At 43.8% G+C, this 21326-nt stretch overlaps 1 protein-coding gene across 1 annotated transcript in view; it reads right to left on the bottom strand.

Moving 5' to 3' along the window:
* The window catches only part of C5 (complement C5), a 64351-nt gene that overhangs the window by 14234 nt on the left and 28791 nt on the right, over window positions 1-21326 (bottom strand). The window contains exons 16-29 of the mRNA XM_067471850.1: window positions 20952-21017; window positions 19475-19540; window positions 16967-17167; window positions 16593-16677; window positions 13745-13821; window positions 13485-13624; window positions 11983-12216; window positions 10560-10620; window positions 10302-10391; window positions 7723-7935; window positions 7463-7538; window positions 4722-4881; window positions 4411-4506; window positions 593-764 (exon numbers count right to left, since the gene is read on the bottom strand). Of these exons, the coding sequence (XP_067327951.1) occupies window positions 593-764; window positions 4411-4506; window positions 4722-4881; window positions 7463-7538; window positions 7723-7935; window positions 10302-10391; window positions 10560-10620; window positions 11983-12216; window positions 13485-13624; window positions 13745-13821; window positions 16593-16677; window positions 16967-17167; window positions 19475-19540; window positions 20952-21017 (1737 nt within the window). The remainder of the gene's footprint in view (window positions 1-592; window positions 765-4410; window positions 4507-4721; window positions 4882-7462; window positions 7539-7722; window positions 7936-10301; window positions 10392-10559; window positions 10621-11982; window positions 12217-13484; window positions 13625-13744; window positions 13822-16592; window positions 16678-16966; window positions 17168-19474; window positions 19541-20951; window positions 21018-21326) is intronic.

Genomic DNA, 21326 nt, shown 5'->3' with positions numbered 1-21326 from the left:
ATCTGCCATAAAGGAAGACACAATCAATCAATCTGCCATAAAGGAAGACACAATCAATCAATCTGTCATAAAGGAAGACACAATTAACCAATCAACCAATTTATCCATCTGCCATAAAGGAAGACACAATCAATCAATCAACCTGTCATAAAGAAAGACACAATGAATGAATTAATCGATCCATCTGCCATAAATTAAGACACAATGAATCAACCAATCTGCTACAAATGAGGATATAATGAATGAATGAATGAATGAATGAATGATAGAATCCTAAAGTTGGAAGACACTCCAAGGGCCATCCAGTCCAACCCACTTCTGCCATTGAGGAAGACACAATCCAATCCCTCCCAATCCCTGTTTAAAAGACTCCACTGGACTCAAAGGCATCCTATTCTCTTATTAGACAGCTTAGGCTATCGGGAAATGCTTCCTAATGTTTAGGTGGAATCTCATTTCCTGCACAGAAAGGAATCAAAATGGTCAGATTCATCCACAGATTAGTAGAAACCATCATTTGCGACAAAGGCTGAGTCTACATTGCCATGCATACAATGCCTTATATGCTTTATATGCCTTTCTATGTCTTTACCGATGACCATCGCTTTCGACTTGAGCGAAGTGTAGGCCTGTCGCGCCTTGAGGTTGTTCATTCGGGTCAGGGTGAGCGCATAGGTGGCGATGGCCAAGGTGAAGGAGCTCTGCGCGGATTCCACGTTTTGCAGCAGGTAATCCACCGCCCTGTTTTTGGCCTCTTCCGCTTTCTGCAAAGGCCAAGGTGGAAAGATTAGTGTCAGATCCAAAAGAAAGAACAAAAGAAAGGTTAAAAGACTGAAAGAGCGAAAGGAAGAAAGAATGAGAGGTGAACTATACATCCCAGTAACTACAACTCCTCTACATCATGGTGAATTCTCCCCAAAACTCTCTAGTAAAATAGAAAAGAATAGGAAAGGGTTAAGGGAGAGGCAGTGGGCGGGGTCATGCAAATTCCACACCAAGGGAGAGAGAAAGGAACACTAGGATGTCTGTGGTGGAGGAAACACAGAAAATCATATTGTCCCCACTTGGGTGGTGGACAGTGTGGTGTTTGTAGAGGACATTGGAAGGCCTCTTGGACATGTTCAAGGCGCTCACTATAACCTGCAATGTCATTGGAGGAAGGGCCTTTGGTGTCTCCTGAGTAGTGGGAGCTATAGTTCTTTATGGAAGTGGGAGCTTGTCTGTGGAAGTGGACACCTCAGCCACACATGAATACATATTTTCATTTAGGTATAGATATATTTATGTATATAGCAATGCCAATGAGGAAAAGGTGGCCTGTGCCGTCACACCCAGACCCTACAACATTAAAACTAAGATGTGCTTCTCTCTTTATCTGGGTGAACTGCTGGGGTCTTTCTTTGAAGCAATAACTCAATACTTTCAGCAACTGATGTCAGTCAAGATATGAAAATCAACAAAGTATTTATTTCCAAAGTCCTTGGCAGACTTGGCACAGCTTGATAAAGTTACAACACAAACAGTCAATTTGAGAAACCATAGAGATGTGCTTTCTTTCCCTTTTTCTTCAAGTACTGAGGTAACCTTTCTCCAAATGGTAGAAAAAATCCTGAGATATTTCACCCTAACCCTGAGCTGCTATGGTTAGAACAGTGTTTCTCAACCTGGGGGTCGGGACCCCTGAGGGGGTCGCAAAGGGGTGTCAGAGGGGTCGTCAAAGACCATCAGAAAACACAGGATTTTTTGTTGGTCATGGGGGTTCTGTGTGGGAAGTTTGGCCCAATTCTATCATTGGTGGGGTTCAGAACGCTCCTTGATTGTAGGTGAACTATAAATCGCACTATCTACAACTCCCAAATGTCAAAGTCTATTTTGTCAGGATTATTTAGTTATGCATGTATGTTTTTCAATGTGTTTCTATGTAATTCAAGATGGATTAAGATGTTCTTGTGGGTTTTTTCGGGCTATAGAGCCATGTTCTAGAGGCAACATGGCTCTATAGCCTGAAAAAACCCACAAGAACCTAGTGATTCCAGCCATGAAAGCCTTCGACAATACATGGATTAAGATGTATTTCAAGATGGATTCTATTCTGCTTAATTGTGTATTAGAAATACTGTGAGAGGCAGAGAAAAAAGTAACCTTGACAGAAATGAGATAAAGTGTTCCCTGGCTGGGAAGAAGTGGGAGGATCTGGTCTCAGCCAAGAAGTCAGATAAGCAGATGTTCAGAAACTGATGTTTTGTGCTTTGTTGTTCCTGTTGGATGCCTGCTGTGAATAGACGTGTGTAGATGTACTTAGTAAACTTAGTGTTCTGTTGTAACTAAAAGTCTGCAGAGTCCTGATTTCTGAAATCACAGTGTCTGCTGATCTAGCAATCCTTCCACTGGCAAACGTCAATACTCTGGCATATTTTCCGCAAACCCCATCAGTGTTCACATTTGGGCATATTTAGTATCCGTGCCAAGTTTGGTCCAGATCCATCACTGTTTGAGCCCACAGTGCTCTCTGGATGTAGGCGAACTACAACTCCCAAACTCAAGGTCAATGCCCACCAAACCCTTCCAGTATTTTCTGTTGATCATGGGAGTTCTCTGTGCCAACTTTGGTTCAATTCCATTGTTGGTGGGGTTCAGAATGCTCTTTGTTTACAGGTTAACTATAAATCCCAGCAACTACAACTCCCAAATGACAAAATCAATCCCCATGCCAACCCCACCAGTATTCAAATTTGGGCATACTTGTGCCAAATTTGCTCCAGTGAATGAAAATACATCCTGCAGATCATTATTTACATGGCGATTCATAATGTTAGGGTTATGGTTGGTGGTCACCACAACATGAGAAACTGTATTAAGGGGTCGTGGCATTAGGAAGGTTGAGAACCACTGGGTTAGAAAGAACAGGTCTTTCCCTATCTAAGCACAAGGTCAGTTTTGGAGATGAAGTAATGCTCAATAGAACTCAATAGCTATTTCTCTCTATAACTCAATTGCTATTCTATCTATCTATCTCAATTATACTCAATTTCTATCTATGACTCAATAGTACTCAATTGCTCAATTCCTATTCTATCTATCTGTAACTCAATAGTAGAATCATAGAATCAAGAGTTGGAAGAGACCTCATGGGCCATCCAGTCCAACCCCCTGCCAAGAAGGCACTCCAAATGGCCAGATACTGGCAGGCTAAAATATGAATCCTTAATCAATGGCTGATTCTGGTGTGAATACAAGTAAACCAGGCATGGGCAAACTTCTCCCTCCAGGTGTTTTGGACTCCAACTCCCACAATTCCTAACAGAATACCAAGCCTGCAAAAATTTGTGCTTTGTTTGTTTGTTTTGAATACAATACAACTGTTTTGGTTCGCTCCTGACACGATAAATAAATAGTCTGCCACATTTGGACTCTGGCTTGCTGAGGTGTTCCTGCGAGTATCTCTGTAGATCTTGTAAAACTATTTCTTAGAATCATAGAGTTGGAAGAGACCTCATGGGCCATCTAATCCAACCCCATTTGTCCAAGAAGCAGGAAAATTGCATTCAAAGCACCCCCGACAGATAGCCATCCAGCCTCTGTTTAAAAGCCTCCAAAGAAGGAGCCTCCACCACACTCTGGGGCAGAGAGTTCCACTGCTGAACAGCTCTCACAATCAGGAAGTTCTTCCTAATGTTCAGATGGAATCTCCTTTCTTGTCGTTTGAAGCCATTGCTTCACTGCGTCCTAGTCTCCAGGGCAGCGGAAAATAAGCTTGCTCCCTCCTCCCTATGACTTCCTCTCATGTATTTATACATGGCTCTCATTATGTCTTCTCTCAGCCTTCTCTTCTTCAGGGTACACATGCCCAGCTCTTTAAGCCGCTCCTCATAGGGCTTGTTCTCCAGACCCTTGATCATTTTAGTCACCCTCCTCTGGACACATTCCAGCTTGTCAATATCTCTCTTGAATTGTGGTGCCCAGAATTGGTCGCAATATTCCAGGTGTGGTCTAACCAAAGCGGAATAGAGGGGTAGCATGACTTCCCTAGATCTAGACACTAGGCTCCTATTGATGCAGGCCAAAATCCCATTGGCTTTTTTTGCTGCCACATCACATAGTACTCACAATGGGTTTTTCAGACCAACAGCACATCTGATGTTCTTTTCTCTACTGAAGGAGGCAGGGGAGATTCCAAAATGGAGATCTCAACCCCAGGAAAAAGGGCGGACTCCAAACCCAAAGAGATACTTTCTAGACCAGTAACTGCAGAAGGCCTGCAGCCTGGCTTTCCAGACTCTGATACTGTTTAACTTCCCGGGTGCTGCTGGGTGTATAGCAAACCTGGGGAAATGCAAAGGAATGCTATCCCATGCAGCTAAAAGGCAATGTAAACCATGCTCCTGGAAGACGGAACATGGCCTTACTCACCAGCAACGGGCATATATGAATGGCTTTTGCGAACCCAATCAGAGTGAAGGCAGTCAAGTACAAAGTGTGTTCTTTTTTTTCTTTCGGTAACGTCCCCTTTTGCAGAATAAACAATTAAATACATGGTTAAGGACAGGAGTACAAAATAAAAAATATATATTTTCATAGAGTTGGAAGAGATCCCAAAAGACCATCCTATAGGAAGACACCACCCGATCCCTCCCGACAGATGGCCACTCGGCCTCAGAATTAAAACTCCAGGCTCCACCAGACAAAACTATATTTATTTGTAAAAAAAAAAAAAAACCTACTTGTAGTTTTACTGGTTGATAGGACGAAACTTCTCGGAAAGACCCATCATTCATTTGACACATGTCAATCATCCATGTCAGAGTGTTGCACAGAGAATTCTGATCCACCGGGATGTAGTTGTGGACTTGCCCAAAGATCCGGAGGGCAAAAGCCGTGACCCTGTGGCATCAAAGGATGGCATCGACTCAACAGGCACCCTATTTTCCCAACTTTGTGGATAGTTTTACTTTTGAGGGTTTGGGATTTGAGGAACTTGGGAAGCCAAGATTTGGGGAATGTCCAGAATGGGAAAGAAATAGATAACACTATGTAACAGAATTTGGAAAATGTTCTGTTTCTAATTTTGAAAGTGTTATTTCCTGTTTAATGGTGAGGCCCTGACTTTCAAAGCAGTTGGCCTACTCCAGACACTTTGTTTTTATGGCTGCCACAAACTAAGTTGAATTCGTTGAGACTCGATGATGAGATATTCATTGAATCTCAGCCTATTGAAATGTGCTGTAGCAGGATTTCCCTTCCGCAGAAACAGTTTTGGCAGTTTAATAAACTTCTTCCGTGTTTGTTATAATAGAACCAATTAGGGAATAATTACTTTTATAACCAAGGAACAAAAACTGTGTTACATAGACAAGAGAGAGAGAATGACAGATAGACAGACAGACAAACAGAATACAAGATGAGGGAGATGATAGGTAGATAGATATATAGACAGATTATAGACAAGAGAGATGATAGATAAATAGATAGATATATAACTGAGAAGATGAGAAGAGAGATGATAAATAATAGATGAGAAATAGAGAGTAGATAAATAGATAGATAGATAGATAGATAGATAGATAGATAGATAGATAGAGACATGACAGATAAAAGACAAGAGAGAGGGATAATAGATATGAGAAAGAGAGAGGATAGATAGATAGATAGATAGATAGATAGATAGATAGATAGATAGATAGAGACATGACAGATAAAAGACAAGAGAGAGGGATAATAGATATGAGAAAGAGAGAGGATAGATAGATAGATAGATAGATAGATAGATAGATAGATAGAGACATGACAGATAAAAGACAAGAGAGAGGGATAATAGATATGAGAAAGAGAGAGGATAGATAGATAGATAGATAGATAGATAGAGACATGACAGATAAAAGACAAGAGAGAGGGATAATAGATATGAGAAAGAGAGAGGATAGATAGATAGATAGATAGATAGATAGATAGATAGATAGATAGATAGATGATAGATAGATAGAGGAGAGTAGATAGATAAAGACAAGATGAGAGAGAGGGATGATAGAGAGATAGATAGATAGATAGATAGATAGATAGATAGATAGATAGATAGATAGATAGTTGAAAGAGGGAGGATAGATATATGATAGATAGATAGACGGATGATAGATTACAAGAGAGGGAGGGATGATAGATGGTAGGTAGGTAGAAGAAGGAGAGGATAGATAGATAGATAGATAGATAGATAGATAGAATAAACAAGATGAGAGATAGATGAAGACAAGATGAGAGAGATGAGGTAGATAGATAATGACAAAAGAGAGAGGAATAATAGAGAGGGGGGAGACAAGAGAGAGAGATGATAGGCAGATAGATAGCTGATAAGATAAGAAAGGATAAAGGAGAGAGAGAGAGAAAATAGATAGATAGATAGATAGATAGATAGATAGATAGATAGATGGATGGATGGATGGATGGATGGATGGATGGATGGATGGATGGATAGATAGATAGATGACAAATAAAAGACAAGAGAGAGGGATAATAGATAGATATAAGAAAGAGGGAGGATAGATAGAGAGAGAGAGAGGGATAGAGGGATAGAGAGATAGAGAGATAGATGAAAGAGAGAGGATAGATATATAATAGATAGACGGATGATAGATTACAGGAAAGGGAGGGATGATAGATGGTAGGTAGGTAGGTAGAAGAAGAAGAGGATAGAAAGATAGCTAGATAAATAGATAGATAGATAGATAGATAGATAGATAGAAGAAGGAGGAAGATAGATAGATAGATGATAGATAGATAGATAGATAGATAGATAGATAGATAGATAGATAGACAGACAGATAGAGCAGAGGATGGATGGACGGACGGATGGACGGACGGACAGACAGACAGACAGACAGACAGATAGATAGATAGATAGAATAAGATGAGAGAGTAGATAGATGAAGACAAGATGAGAGAGATGAGATAGATAATGACAAAAGAGAGAGGAATAATAGAGGGAGGGAGGAACGATAGGCAGATAGCTGAGAAGATAAGAAAGGATAGATAAAGGAGAGAGAAGATAGATAGATAGATAGATAGATAGATAGATAGATAGATAGAAACATTACAAATAAAAGACAAGAGAAAGGGATAATAGATAGATATGAGAAAGAGGGAGGATAGATAGATATAGATAGATGACAAGATAGGAGAAAGTGATGGTAGACAGAGACAAGCAGAAAACTTGTGTGTGTGTGCGTGTTGATCTAGAGATAGACAGACATATATATTTAAATAGGAAGAGAAATGCCAATCTCCCAGGGACTTCTTTCCATCCAGCCTCAGCAAGGGCTGCACCTCTGGCTCCCTTAGCTATGTGCAGAGAAGTGAAAAGGACAACGCAAAGTGCAGCAGGAAAGGGCTGACCTCCCTCACCATTTGGAGAAGAAGCTCTTCTTCTAAAACTGCACTGGACACGATCCTCCCTTAAAGGGATGGGACTCACCAGGTGCTGCTTTCCCCATCTCTCCAGACGCTGAAGGAGAAATCCTTCTTCCGGAAGGAGAGGATGCTGATAATGGCTAGGAAGTAAAGGAAACAACAGTGCTTACAACTCTGAGAAGGAATATGAATCATCAGATGTTTGTACCACAGTGATGGCTGTATGTATAAATATATGAGATAGATATAGTATCATAGATTTGGAAGGGACCCTCAAAGGCCATCCAGTCCAGCCCCATCCTTAACTAGGAATCGTTTGCGCACCTTCCTTGAGTCTCCTCTTCATTTGCAGTTCTGGAGTGAGGCTCCCTGAACCGAGGATGTCCCAGTTGCTGGTCCTTTGCAAGAAGTCGAACACATAGAAGACTGGCACCACATTCATGAGTTCGGCTTCGGCGCTTCCTCTGGGAAGATTGGCCAGGAACAGGAGTCCCTCAGGTGCAACCACTGCATTGATCACTTCCCCCAAAAGGAGCCCTGTGAAGGAAGGAAAACAAACTGAGTGGGGCTTCGATGGCCTGTTTAATTGATGCATAACATCATATAATAATAATAATAATAATACCTGGTTGTTTAAGAAGAAGACTGGTTGTTTAAGAAGGCTTTTGAATAGATGTGCAATGACTGATAACCTGACCATAGGAATGGAGTAACGGAATGGTATCGGATTGTGAATTTGACGATGAGATGACTCGGAATGGTATTGTAGTAAGGTTGATGTTTTGATGAGATGTTTTGATAATTATGTATTGTGGATTATTTTATTTGATGTTGTACCTTGCACCTGTTTTTCTATGTTGTACACCGCAATGAGTCGCCAGTAGGCTGAGAATTGCGGTATATAAGCGTAGTAAATAAATAAATAAATAAATAAATAATAATCCCAGTCCCCAGCCTTAGAGCAATGTACAATGGCTTCAAAATAGAACGAAGATAATAGTAACAACAACAACAATCACAGCAACCACATTCCTCAGACTTAGAGCAACTTCCAATGACTTCCAAACAGGACTAAAGATGACACCAACAACAATAATAATCGTAATGTCCCCATTCCTCGACCTCAAAGCAATGTACAATGAGTTCAAATAAACATGAATTAGGATGATGATGGATGGATGGCATCCTTGAAGTGACTGGACTGACCTTGAAGGAGCTGGGGGTGGTGACAGCCGACAGGGAGCTCTGGCGTGGGCTGGTCCATGAGGTCACGAAGAGTCAGAGACGACTGAACGAATGAACAACAACAAACATGATAATGATGATGATAATGATGATGATGGTGGTGGTGGTGGTGGTGATGTCCCCACAGGGCCAGCAATTAAGGACTCGCTTCTCCCATCAGGTCAAAATTAAGGAGAGCAGGTGCTAAAGAAATGATCTCATGGGAGGGTTTTTTTTTTTACTTTTAAAAGTAGTTCAAGTTGATACAATCATTGTGAGAGCAACATTGCATTCAGGTACATATCTCTAAGTGACAAGGGTCCAGAAATTCATGTAACCAAGTGTCAAGCTGTTCCTGTGTTCTGATCTTGCGAGGCATAGTTTTGCCTGTCTGTGATTTATGTACCTTGTTCTCACATATACAGCTGGAATTATTTTAGAGGCTTTCTCTAAAGGTATTTTGGGGATTTTGACATATATATATATATATATTATTGATAGTTTTGTTCAAGTGTACATCGAGAGAATGGTAATCATTGATATATCAAGTATCAACTATTTATCTTAAAACAAAAGGAAAGAGAGAGATGGAAAAGGATAGGGGGGAGAAAGAAAAAGAAAAGAGAAAAAAACCGAAGAGGGTGGGGCGGGTGTGTAAAGACTGAAAAGTTTGACGGGGAGTGTTAATTCACTTAGTTACTGATTAATCCCGAATAGCATTATTAGTATTATCTTCAATTGGGGTTGTCTTCTTGACTTCTTTCTTATGTGTCGATTATTATCTATTATAATCGATTGTTGATGATCTTTGAGGTATCTTTCCACTGGAGTCCAGTCAGTCTTGCTTACACCCGTCCTCTGTTTGGTTGCCATGTGTTGTGCTAATGCGTCCATATTCATTATATCCGTTAGTCTTAATTTCCACTCTTCTTTCGTGGGTGGTTCTTTATTTTTCCACTTTCTTGCAATCACCAGTCTTGCCGCCGTCGCCATGTGGATCAGAAGTTTGTCTTTGTTCCTTTCAATATCAAAATCAAGTATTCCCAGTAAATAGTATTCCACTTTCATCTCGTACTTTAAGTCCAATATTTTATTCACAAGCCTATGAATCTCTCTCCAGAATTTCTGCACTTTCTCACAAGTCCACCAAAGGTGGAAGAAAGTACCTTTCCTCCTTTCACACTTCCAGCACGTTTCAGAAACATTTTTGTAACATTTAGCTAATTTACTGGGCGTCATGTACCACTGGTACATCATTTTAGTCCAATTCTCTCGTAAGTCGTAAGAATTAATCCATTTTAGTTTGGTCTTCCAGATTTTTTTCCCATTCCGTTGTACTGATTCTGCGTCCTAGGTTTGCCGTCCATTTTGAGATACAGCTCTTTGTTTCATTTATATACTCTGCTTTCTCTTCAGATCGTATAAATATTTCGCCTTTTGGGGACTTTTGACTTAACCTGGCGAACTTTGATTCCTTTTTTATATATGCCTGCTCTTCATTATACTCGGCTTTTAATAAACTCTTACATTGGATTATCTGGACAGTGTGTGGTTTGTAGTGAAAAGAGGCTTCAGGTCCTTAGTGCAACAGAATGCGCTGCATGTCACGGCCTTACAATATTAAGTAAAGCACCATAGAAGAACATACAAGGAATGCTTCCTCTCTGGGTCCTTCTTACCTTTGACGCTCAGAGTCCGGCTGAGGCTGGTCTTTGGGACGATATTGAACGGGGTCTTCCGACGGAACCCGACCTCCCGTACGACTGTCCCTGTCAGTTGACAAATGCACAAGGAAGCCCCTCACATCAGGACACCATTTATAATAATATGGAAAAAATGTTGTTTGGTCATCCCCAATTTTACATGCAACCCCCCCCCTCCCCCCAACTCCAATTAAAGTCAATGCAGGGAAGAACGGGAAATTTCCTTTGACGTACCATAAACGCCTTGAGGATCCAGGGTGTTGCCTTCATACTGTTCTTCTCTGATACCTTCGGGCTAAAAACAGAAATAGAGGAAATGAGGGAAATGCTGTAAATAAATGAATAAATGTTTATTTGTTATGACTTAATTTTAGTGATATGATGCTTATTTGTTGCTGGAAGTTGATGCTTGATATGTTTATTTGAATTATGGTTGTTTTTGCTTCTGATCGCATTGAATGTTTGCTGTTGTTTTGTTGCGAACTGTGACAGCGCGAGTGGCGCCACCTATGTATAGAACTGTTAGTTGTAAGATTTAAACTTGTATCATGCTTAATCCTGCCCCTTTTTACCCTGCTTATGTATAGTTGTATGGATTGGTTGCTTGTAGCTGTCAATCAGTACTGTTTGGCTTGATCTCTTCCTGCAGGAGGGGAGAGCTTCCCTTTTTCTTCATTCTGCCATCAGAGTTTCTACCACACAGACGTGAGTAAAAGACTTGATTCTAAAGGACCCTGATTTAAGTTACCTCTTAGCACCAATTCTGAGGTGTTTTTTTACCCTTGGGACTCATGTTTTATGTCCAGATCGTCCTAGATAACATTGAGGAGATCCCAAGCACCTTCAAAACCAGTTCTTTTGGCACCAAAGGAAGATCCTGAATCTTCAAAACATAGGCCATCTGAACTGGGGTTGTGATTTGCTCCGGCATTCACAGCCATTGAGGAAAAAGGAAACTTGGTGAGGCTTCTCAGCTTCAAACCCCTTGGACCCAGGACTAATTGAGACTGTAACGTATGTTTTCCTTCACCCCTCTAAAGTTTTCCAGCTCATTGCTTTGAAGAAATGACTTTGTGATAAATAAAACTTATCTTGAGCTATTTACAGCGTTTTGGGTTTTTGGGAGTTCCAGTTTCCTATAGGAGGGCAAGAAGCAATCCCCTGGGGGAAAGATGCCACGTCCATCCCTCCTTTATTGAGAATAATAGCCCCCAGGCGCGACGGCACACGAACTGTCCTGTGTTCCCAAGGGGAGATAGGTAGGGATAGAAATAAAGATTTATTTATTTATTTGTTTGTTTATTTCCTCCAAAATAATACTGCTCACTGGAGGGAAGGATATTTGAGGCAAAGTATTTTGGCCACATCATGAGGAGACAGGAAAGCTTAGAGAAGACAATGATGCTGGGGAAAATGGAAGGAAAAAGGAAGAGTGGCCGACCAAGGGCAAGATGGATGGATGGCATCCTTGAAGTGACTGGATTGACCTTGAAGGAGCTGGGGGTGGTGACGGCCGACAGGGAGCTCTGGCGTGGGCTGGTTCATGAGGTCACGAAGAGTTGGAAGCGACTGAACAAATGAACAACAACAAAATAATACTAATTGCAACCCCAATAATAATATTATTGTTGTTATTGCTATATTATCAACATCTCACCACAACTCGCAAGGTCTTCACCAGGACCTCATTTCCTGCGGTGCTCCTCAATGTGAAATTCACGGTGTGGAGACCCAGCTCCAGAGGAAGGACCTTAAACTGGACTCTTGCAATGGAGGAGCCTTCGAGGTTGCGGAGCCGGGAGCAGGAGGTCCTTTGGATTCCTTGCGGACCCGATCCGGAGACAGATCCGAAAAGGCAGACCCCGCTACCCACGCTGATGGAAGCACAGAACTGCAATGTCCAAGAGAAAGCAGAGTCAGCAGCCTCAAGGGTATGTTTACTCTTCTCTGTCTACATTTATAATGAAAGTGGAAACGAGTTTGTAGGCATCGCTGTTGGTGTAGGCGGCTGCCATATCCAGAGAGCAATGTGGCAGAATTGGAACTGGATGCCAGGAAATTGACTTTCATACGGGGGCAATTTCATCCTAGATTTTCTGTTTTTCCTTCACCACAGGCATCCCAGTGTTCCTTTCTCTCTCCATTGGCGTGGAATTTGCATTACCCCCGCCCAATGCCTCTCCCATAACCCTTTCCTATTTGTTTCTATGGCCCACAGCAAACATAGGAATTGATCAGCAACTGAACATACTAGAGAGGTTTGGGGAGAATTCGCCATGATTTATAGGAGTTGTAAGTACTGGGATGTATAGTTCACCTGCAATTTATGAACACTCTGAACTCCACCAATAATGGACCTGGAACTAACTTGGCACACAGAATCCCCATGACCAATAAAACATACTAGAAGTCTTTGCAGGGATTTATAGGAGTTGTAGTTCACCTACACCCTGAGTGCACTATGAATCCAAACAGTGATTGTTTTGGACCAAACTCGGCATGCATACCCAATATGCCCAAATTTGAATACTGGTGGGTTTTGAGGGGAATTGGCCTGGACATTTGGGAGTTGTAGGTATTGGGATGTATAGTTCACCTGCAATCACTGCGCACTCTGAACTCCACCAAAGATCGAATTGGACCAAACTTGGCACACAGAACCCCATGATCAGCAAAAAATACTGAAGGCCTTGGAGAAATTTCATCATGATTTGGGGGAGTTGTAGTTCACCTACATCCAGAGAGCACTGTGAACCCAAACACCGATGGATCTGGACCAAACCTGGCACACAGACCTGATATGTTGAAATTTGGTTACTGGAGGAGTTTGGGGGAACTGGCCTTCCTTTCTGGGAGTTATAGTTCACCCACAACCAGAAAAGGAGCAGGAGCTTGTCTTTGTAAGTTGACACCCAGCCACTTACACACATTCATATATTATTATTATTATCATCATCATCATCTACCCAACTTAATTATGAATATTATTTTCTTTGTGGTGGGCATTTATTATTATGAATATTATCTCGCTTTATCTTTCTAAAAACAGGTCAGAATTGGTTTGTTTGTTTGTGGTGGGCTGCTATTATTATTGTTGTTGTTGTTGTTATTTGCAAATACCAGGTTGTTATTCACTAACATTAACAGGGAGGAACTGACTTTGATCGTCGATGGTTTGTAATTGTAAACGGTTCCTATCAATTCGATTTGTTCTCCGCGGATGATAGAGTAAGGGGTGCGCACATCGATGAAGACCTCTTTGACCACTTGCACTTGCACTGCATCCGCAACACAGATCCCTGTTTGGGAAACAAGGAAACAAGGTGCATCACCGAAAGAGCAACAACGGGTGTTTTGTTCCTTGGGTTATCTCCATTTCCCACAACCTTACAGAAAGAATTCAGGTTTCTTTTGCATACCTTGATCTGAAATGCTGATGCCTTGAATTTCCCAAGTGGTCAGCGAATCAGGCAAAGTCACCGGAAGAGTCTTGGAGCTGCATTCATTCGGAACAAAAATAGGACACTTGATATATTTGTTTCAGAGTTCCACTTTTCCCTAATTCAGGCATGGGCAAACTTCCTAACTTGGGGGTCATATGGTAGCACTCCCTGACTGCCCAGTGATGAAAGGAAGGAAGGGAAGGAGGAAAGAAAGAGAGAAGGAAGGAAGGAAAAAAGGGAGGAAGGGAAGGATGGAAGGAGAAGAAGGGAGAGGGGGAAGGAGGGAGGAAAGGAGGAAGGGAAGACAAAAGGGGAAGAAGGATGGATGAGAGGGTGGAAGGGAAGGGGGAAAGAAAGAAAGAAGGAAGAACAAAAGGAAAGGAAAGGAAGGGAGTAAGAGGGAGAGAGAGCGGAAAGGGAAGGATGAAAAGGTGGAAGGGAAGGAAGGAAGGGAAGGATAAAGGAAAGAGAAAAGGAAGGAAAGGCAAAAAGGAAGGAAGGAGAAAGCAAGACAGATGGAGGAAAGAGGGAAGGAAGGAAGGGCAAAAGGGTGGAAGGAGAAAGGGGAAAGGAAGGGAGGGAGGTAAGGAGGAAGGAAAGAGAGAAGGAAGGAAGGACAAAAGGGAGGAAGGGAAGGATGGAAGGAGAAGAAGGGAGAGAGGGAAGGAGGGAGGAAAGAAGGAAGGGAATACAAAAGAGATAGAAGGATGAAAGGGTGGAAGGGAAGGAGGAAGGAAAGAGAGAAGGAAGGAAAAACAAAAGGAAACGAAAGGAAGGGAGTAAGAGGGAGAGAGGGAGGAAAGGGAAGGAAGGATGAAAAGGTGGAAGGGAATGATGAATGGAAGGAAGGAAGGAAAGAAGGAAGGAAGGAAGGGATGAAGGAAAAAGAAAAGGAAGGAAAGGCAAAAAGGAAGGAAGGAGAAAGGGAGAGAGAGAGGAAAGAGGGAAAGAAGGAAGGGCAAAAAGGGGGAAGGGAAGGAGAAGAAGGGAGAGGGGAAAGGAGGGAGGAAAGAAGGAAGGGAAGACAAAAGGAAAGAAGGAAGGATGAAAGGGTGGAAGGGAAGGAGGAAGGAAAGAGAGAAGGAAGGAAAGACAAAAGGAAAGGAAAGGAGTAAGAGGGAGAGAGGGAGGAAAGGAAAGGAAGGGTGAAAAGAAGGAAGGAAGGAAGGAAGGAAGGAAGGAAGGAAGGAAGGAAGGAAGAGAAGGTGAAGGAAAAAAGAAAAGGAAGGAAAGGCAAAAAGGAAGGAAGGAGAAAGAGGGAGAGAGAGAGGAAAGAGGGAAGGAAGGAAGGCCAAAAGGGTGGAAGGGAAGGATGGAAGAAGAAAGAGGGAAGGGAGGGAGGTAAGGAGGAAAGAAAGAGAGAAGAAAGGAAAGACAAAAGGAAGGGAAGAAGGAAAGGATGAAAGGGTGGAAGGGAATGGAGGAAAGGAGAAAAAGGGAAAGGAGGGAGGAAAGAGAGAATGGAGGAAAGACAAAAGGGAAAGAAGGAGAAAGAGGGAGGGAGGTAAGGAGAAAGGAAAGAGAGGAAGGATGAAAGGAAGGATAAAGTTGGGTGAGATGCCCAAGTGTCATTCCCAGCCCCATTCTCCAGAAAAGAAAGCCATAGAGAATTTGGAAAGATCGAGTCAACAGGAGCTCAGTATTGTCCCCTATGTTGTTTAACATCTACATGAAGCTGTTGGGGGAGATCATCCAGAGTTTCAGGGTGCGGTGTCATCTGTACGCAGATTATATCCAGCTCTGTCACTCCTTCCCACCTGCTACTAAGGAAGCTGTTCAAGTCCTGAACCGGTGTTTGGCTGCTGTAATGGGCTGGATGACAGCGAACAAATTGAAACTAAATCCAGACGAGACAGAGGTCCTCCTGGTCAGTCGTAAGGCCGAACAGGGCATAGGGTTACAGCCTGTGCTTGATGGGGTTACACTTCCCCTGAAGGCACAGGTTCACAGCTTGGGAGTGATCCTGGACTCATTGCTGAGCCTGGAACCCCAGGTTTCAGTGGTGGCCAGGGGAACTTGTGCACAGTTAAAGCTTGTGCAGCAGCTGCGTCTGTACCTTGGGAAGTCTGACTTGGCCACGGTGGTCCATGCTCTGGTTACATCCCATATAGACTATTGCAACACCCTCTATATGGGGTTGCCTTTGAAGACTGCCCAGAAGCTGCAACTAGTCCAACATTCGGCAGCCAGGCTACTGATGGGAGCTGGGTACAGGAAGCGCACAACTCCTCTGTTGCACCAGCTCCACTGGCTGCTAATTAGCTTCCGAGCACCATTCAAAGTGCTGGTTTTAACCTACAAAAACCTATATGGTTCCGGTCTAGTTTACCTGTCCAAACGTATTCTCTCCTATGAACCATCAAGGCTGCTAAGATCTTCTGGAGGAGCCCTGCTCTCAGTCCCACCACTTTCGCAGTCGCGTCTGGTGGGAACGAGAGACATGGCCTTCTCTGTGGTTGCCCCCCGGCTATGAAACTCTCTCCCGAATGAAATTAGATCTGCCCCCTCCCTCCTGACCTTCAGGAAGCTAGTAAAGTCATGGCTATGGAACGAGGCATTCCCAGAATGATGGCTGAGACCGGCAATTGACCAAAGTTATGGATCACAAGATGCAGACTGAATTGGCTTATATGTATTTTATTCTATATGTATTTTAATTCACTGTTGATGTTTGTTGTTAAGAGTGTTTTGATTTTTTAGATTGTACTATTAGCATTGAATCCTTGCTGTTAGCCGGTCTGAGTCCCTCTACGGAGGTAGAGAAGATCGGGATACAAAAGTTTCATATAAATAATAAATAAATAAACAATTCAAAGTTCCATACCGGGAAACTGGGTGGACCTCCCAAAGCCAGCTTTCGGGGAAATAGCTCCGGACCTCTGGATCCAAATCCAAAAGGACAGCGAGGACTAGAGAAAAAATAAATAAAGAGAATTATAAATAAACATCGAACCAGAAATCAGGAACCTACCAGAACCAAACTGAAGAACTGGATGAGAGGCTATTGGAACTATTAGTTAGTTAGCGTGGTTTTGGAAATTCCTAGATTTAGCTAGTAAGTTAGTCATAAAAAGGCCCTCTTTCAATGCGGTTCAGCCGCAGTGAATCACAGCGCAATGACTTCTGAGTCTCCAAAAGGAAGATTCCTGGGTTCGGTTTACATAAGAAAGAACCACATTTTGGAGACTGTGCACGCACCGCTCCGGCCGAGGATGATGTCTTTGTGGGTTTCGGTGCGGCGCAGCTGCTCTGCGCAGGCACAACACTTGGAATAGGCCCACATGCAACGTGTTCCACCCCGAACGTGTTTGAGGCGCTCGTCGCAGGACTTCTTCGTCGGATGCTCCTGGGCCCCGGCTCTGCAGCAGTCCTTGACCACTTGGACTTGAAGGAGGGACACTAGAAGAAAGCAAAAAGAGGCTCAGTGTTTTATGGAAGACCCAAGGGCCATAAAGGAAGGCATCCTCCCCTCTCGACAGGTGGCCATCCAGCCCAACTCCCTTCTGTTCCAAAGAAAAGCACGCTCCAATCCTGCCCAACAGGTGGTCATCCTGTGCTGTCACACGCTGGGCCTGTGAAAGAGTCTGTAGACAGGACGTGTTTTCTGTATGCCCAATGGGACGCCGGGGGTGCCTCGGACTAGAGGCCTTTTGGATTTCCCTAAACAAAGTCTTTAGAAACTTGGAAAGTTTAACAAAGTTCTCTATCAAACAAATACTTCAAGGATTTGAATCAACTGGTGGCTTTCTTAATTATGTCCACAAGGGTCAGGCAACTATCTTCATGAACTGTTTCTTCTCTATCAGGGAAATCCTTGACCTCTACCTGGGCAATCTGGCTTAAGCTCTGCTGGCGTGGGCCCCTACACCCGGTCCAAATTGCATTATGGCTGCCGCGAGTGGTCCTTACGAAACAGAGTCCTTTTGTAGATTTCCAAGAGGGAAGAAGGTCTTCTATTCCCAGCGAAGGCTGGCTGTAAAGCTGTGGGACTGGATCCCCCCAGCAAAAGCTATGCTTCTCTGTAGAGCTGTGGGACTGGATCCCCCCAGCAAAAGCTGTAAAAGACGAAGCTTTCTACAGGTGGAACTGATTCACGTCCTGTACGAAAGGCTTCTCTGTGTGAACTGAACTAGAGGTCCCCCTTTCCCCTCCTAAACCCAGAAAAAGGGGCAGAACTAAAGAATCTAATGATGATTGATGGGTCACTGGCCCTATAATTGCAAACCAAGGGAAGCCAACTTATTGCAAAATGCATGGAACCTTGGAATACATGCAAACACTCAAAGAAAGAAAAAGAAGTTGGAGCTCCTGGTACAACCGTAAAAGAACACATCCTGCCTCCGTCTAAAAATCTGCAGAGACTCTGGGTGCTTCCATACAGTGCCTATAATTTGGGAAAGTATGGGTTTAAAAGGGGGTGGCCAGATGACGTTTGTGCTAAATGCATGCTCAATCGCAGCAATGGAAGGAAAACCCGATTCAGAAAGGTCCTCCTTTATCACTGTTCCTACAACACGGTGCAACATGGAAAAATGATGCAAAAGTTTACCATATTATCAGGAACGATAATTTTACAAAAACTAGGTTCTTGTGGGTTTTTTCGGGCTATAGGGCCATGTTCTAGAGGCATTTCTCCTGACGTTTCGCCTGCATCTATGGCAAGCATCCTCAGAGCCATAGATGCAGGCGAAACGTCAGGAGAAATGCCTCTAGAACATGGCCCTATAGCCCAAAACAACCCACAAGAACCTAGTGATTCCGGCCATGAAAGCCTTCGACAATACATTTTTACAAAAACTATCCAGACGCTTCTAGAAAACTGCAGCTTCTATGTGGAGTTTCAAAGCAGGAAAAGTAGATGGAGGAGGCAAATGAACGGTCTACCTCAAGGCAGCATTCTTGCACCAACCTTGTTTAACATCTTTACTTTTTTTTGTTGTTGTGTCAGGAGTGACTTGAGAAGCTGCAAGTTGCTTCTGGTGTGAGAGAATTGGCTGTCTGCAAGGAAGTTGCCCAGGGGATGCCCGGATGATTTTTGATGTTTTTATCATCCTTGTGGGAGTCTTCTCTCATGTCCCTGCATTAGGAGCTGGAGCTGATAGAGGGAGCTCATCCACCTCTCCCCGGATTTGAACCTGTGACCTGTTGGTCTTCAGTTCTGCTGGCACAAGGGTTTAACCCACCGTGCCACCGGGAGCTCAACACCTTTACTAACAATCAGCCACGACCACCACTCACAAAGAGCTTTATATATGCTGATGACCGTGACCTAACAACACAAGCAAAAGACTTCAACGCTGCCGAAAACCAACTTATGAATTCTCTGAAATGTCTCTCCTGCGACTACAAAGATAACCACCTGAAGCCTAACCCTGCCAAGACACAAGTGTGTGCTCTCCATCTATGTAATCGTGAAGCCAACAGGAAATTGAAAGTTATCTTGGAAGGTCAAGAGCTTGAACATTGTTTCCTTCCTAAATATCCCGGCGTCACCTTAGATCGAACACTAACATTTAGGAAACAGTGTGCGGACACCAAGCACAAAGTATCTGCACTCAATAACATCCTGCGGAAACTTACTGTCAGCACATGGGGAGCAGACCCAAGATTAATAAGAACATCAGCCCTGGCCTTGATGGGTTATTGCTGCAGAAATACTTTCCTCTATGAATGCTTTTGAGCAACACATCTGGCTTTACGGTATACCTAGTTCTTCGATTTTACTGCTGACCGTTGAAGGTGCCGCTTGCAGGATGGCTTCACAGGCTGAATCTGAAATAAATAGAATAAACAACACAAAGCAGTTATAATAGATGCATTTGACTATGTTGTGCCTGAAGCCGAAAGGAGACGCGGGCAGAGGCGGCCCTAGGTAATTTTCAACGGTAAGCAAACAGTATTTTGGCGCCCCCCCCCCCCCAACCAATCATTGATATATATTTTCTGTTTGTCGTGGGAGTTCTGTGTGCTATATTTGGTTCAATTCCATCATTGGTGGAGTTCAGAATGCTCTTTGATTGTACGTGAACTATACATCCCAGTAACTACACTTGCTCCCTTGCCTGGCCCGCTTTGGGTCTGGAGGCGTGCCTGAAGACCCCGGCGTGTGCACCAAAAAGTCACCTCTTCTCCTGACTTTCTCCTCAGCCATTGGGACCAAGAGAGAGAGAGAGAGGTGGAGATGCCCACCTTTCCTGAAGGTAGGCGCAAAAACAAAGGAGGGAGCGGAGGTGGGAGATACCTCCAGCCGGAGGGGCTCTCTCTCTCTCTCTCTCTCTCTCTTGGTCCCAATGGCTGAAGAGAAAGTCAGGAGAATAGGCGACGTTTAGTGCACAGTGGGGTCTTCAGACACGCCTCCGGACCCAAAGCAGGCCAGGCGTGGTGGCTCCGCCCCTTGCCCCACCCGCGGATTTGGGAGAGGAGAGGAGGCGGGTGGAGCGCCAAGGGATCAGGAAAGGGAGCCAGTCATGGAGAAGGGATCGAACGCGGAGAACGATTGAGCGCCGGCTGTGCTCGCGCACCCGGTGGCCAGGTGGAGCAGGAACAAGAGGGGCGAGGCAAGGCTCAAGGGTCCGGCCCCTTTGGGGAGAGGATCGCCTGGCAGCGAGGCAAGAAAGCTGAGGCTCCCCTCGGACTGCTAGGGCTGTTGTGAGCTGAGGGGGCGCTCCTCCAATGGCGGTCGAGGGGCATTTACAGAGGCGCCTCTGTGCCCCTGTGACTGCTTACTTCGTGTAATGGACGAGCCGCCCCTGGACGCGGGTAATAAATTATTGCTGTTGCAAAGGCATAGCCATGTTGGCCTGGAGCATCAGTATGCAAAGCACTTTAGAGCAGTGGTTCTCAACCGGTGGGTCCCCAGATGTTTTGGCCTCCAACTCCCAGAAATCCTAACAGCTGGTAAACTGGCTGGGATTTCTGGGAGTTGCAAATCTGGGGACCCACAGATTAGAGACTAACTGAGAGGCTGAGGTTGATAACTAGAGCTGTGTCTATACTGTAGAATGAATGCAGTTTCATTCCACTTTAACTGTCATGGCTCCCTGACTTGGCATCACGGGAGTTTTTACCTTTTCTAAGCCTTCTCTGCCCAAGAGTGCTGATGCCTCACCAAACTACAACTCCCATTGAGCTTCGCTGCATTAGCCCTCTGTCCCTTTTTATGCACAATTGTGTCATGCCATACCGAGTTTGTCCCTTCTGCTCCTTTTGGGGGATCGTGCCGATCGGACACGGGCTTTGCAGGCTTCATCTGAGGAAATGAGACACAAAAAAAGAAAAGAAGAAAGACGTCAGGATGCAAAAGGCGTTCCTGAACAAAAGAACCATAAAGAATTTGTGAAAGAGGCTGATCCAAAAGAGTCCAGAAAGAACCAAGAGCAAGAGGTTGATATGAATGAGTTTTTTAAATGCAGAGTTAGGCAGTTTGTTTGTTCCATCGAGGGCCATGTCGATGGCCTATAGCAGTTTGCTTTTGAACAGGACGTGCTCTTTGTGCCCAGCAGGAAGCCGGGGTGCCTTGAGTGAGAGGCCCTAAGGATTTTCCTATACAGAGTCTTTA

Source organism: Anolis sagrei, chromosome 11 (assembly GCF_037176765.1).
Source record: "Anolis sagrei isolate rAnoSag1 chromosome 11, rAnoSag1.mat, whole genome shotgun sequence".
In the NCBI taxonomy this organism is placed as follows: domain Eukaryota; kingdom Metazoa; phylum Chordata; class Lepidosauria; order Squamata; family Dactyloidae; genus Anolis; species Anolis sagrei.
Note: the sequence above shows the minus strand (reverse complement) of the source record. Positions and strands in the feature narration are given on the sequence as shown.